The following is a 1854-nucleotide window of genomic DNA, read 5'->3' on the forward strand; positions in this document are numbered from 1 at the left end:
TTAAAAAAATTCTTGAATATTTCACACATCGTTACTGTATTTGCCTTATTCCCACCTACCCTATCCTCCCTTCAACTTCTCCCTGACACATTTCCCTCTCAATATTTTGTCCTCCTCTTTGATTATTCTCATTACATACACATGATCATAAAACAGAGGAGAACCTACTAAGGCCATTTTTCAAAACCAAAACTATTTCTTGCTATATTCTAAAGTCCTATCCTCTATTTACAGATAAGTGCAGCTTTCATCACACAGTAAAGAAGATTCTTTTGTAATAGATGGAGACTATTACACAGATTCTCAACTTATGACAATGTGGAGAATAAGTGACTGTGTGGTGTCTAGTCACAAATCAATTATCTACACTGTAGTCAGATTTTTAAAGATCTTTTTTCGGTCTTATGAAATTCCGTGAAGTAATTGGGAAATCAAGACACTTAATTGATTCTTATTGGCAACTCGATAAGAAAGGCTGAGGTCTTCCTACAGAAGTTAGTGAAACACTTCTCAGGCTCATTAGAGAAAAAGCTGATATTAAAATGGTAATGCTATCATTTAATGTGATTGAACAAAAAGGTTTCTTGTCTCCTTTCTCAAGTTAGAAGAACTCAGGGAATGAAGGGAAGAGGAAATATTACCGAGATCACTGAATTCATCCTCCTGGGATTCTCAGATTTCCCCAGAATCACAGCACTGCTCTTCATCATATTCCTGCTCATCTACATCATGACTCTGACCGGGAACCTGTGCCTCATTGTTTTAATAAGGATGGATCCACATCTCCACACCCCCATGTACTTCTTCCTCAATAACCTGTCCTTCATAGACCTCTGCTATGTCACCTCCACAGTCCCTAAACTGCTCTTCAGTTTCTTTCAGGAAAAGCAAGCTATCAGTTTTGTAGGCTGTGTAGTTCAGTACTTTTTCTATTCAGTATTGGCGACGAGTGAATGCTGCCTCATGACAGCCATGGCCTATGACAGGTATACTGCCATTTGTAACCCACTGCTGTATGCATCCATTATGTCACCCACCCTGTGTATTGGGATGGTGATGGGATCATATATGGGAGGACTCACATGTTCTTTATCTCAGATTTGTGCTTTGCTGCAGCTCCACTTCTGTGGACCTAATGTCATCAGGCACTTCTTCTGTGACGTATCCCAGCTCATACATATATCCTGTACTGATACTTTTTTTGCAGAAGTATTGTTTGTTATAATTGCAACAGTCTTTGGGATAATGAATGCCTTAGTTATTGTGATATCTTATGTATATATCATCTTGTCTATCATGAAGATCACATCTACTAAAGGCAGGTTCAAGGCATTCAACACCTGTGCTTCTCACCTGACAGCTGTTTCTCTCTTCTATGTTTCTGGTGTCTTTGTCTATTTGCGTTCCAGCTCTGGGGTTTCCTCTAGCTCTGACAGATTCACTTCTATGTTCTATATTGTGGTGATTCCCATGTTGAACCCCTTGATTTACAGTCTGAGGAACAAGGAAATTAAAGATGCCATGAACAGGCTGCAGAAGAAGAGAGGCACCTGCAAAACTCTCAGATTCAGAGATTTTTGACATTTGTGTCCTGTCATAATTACCATCCTCTACAATAAAGTGTACTTCAGTGGAATATTGTGAAATTCATGACACTTTGGAAGAATAAATTTTTATTTGAAATATTCAATATTCCAGTATGTATCAATAGTCAACAACATGTTCAGAAACACATTGTGTTTCCCACATGGATCATATGTCTATATGTAGTTGGCAAAATATACTTAGATTTTATAGGAGGGTATCTCCACAACAACATGAAGGTCTACATATTGTTTAGTTTATATGCACCCA

At 38.2% G+C, this 1854-nt stretch overlaps 1 protein-coding gene across 1 annotated transcript; it reads left to right on the forward strand.

Moving 5' to 3' along the window:
- The first annotated feature begins 618 nt into the window (after positions 1–618).
- LOC103733368 (olfactory receptor 5AN1-like) lies at positions 619–1581 on the forward strand. The gene has a single exon (XM_008832185.1). It carries the CDS (start codon positions 619–621, stop codon positions 1579–1581), a length of 963 nt encoding a protein of 320 aa, XP_008830407.1.
- The last annotated feature ends 273 nt before the right edge of the window (positions 1582–1854 follow it).

Source organism: Nannospalax galili, unplaced genomic scaffold, assembly GCF_000622305.1.
Source record: "Nannospalax galili isolate Female #2095 unplaced genomic scaffold, S.galili_v1.0 scaffold936, whole genome shotgun sequence".
Taxonomy (NCBI): domain Eukaryota; kingdom Metazoa; phylum Chordata; class Mammalia; order Rodentia; family Spalacidae; genus Nannospalax; species Nannospalax galili.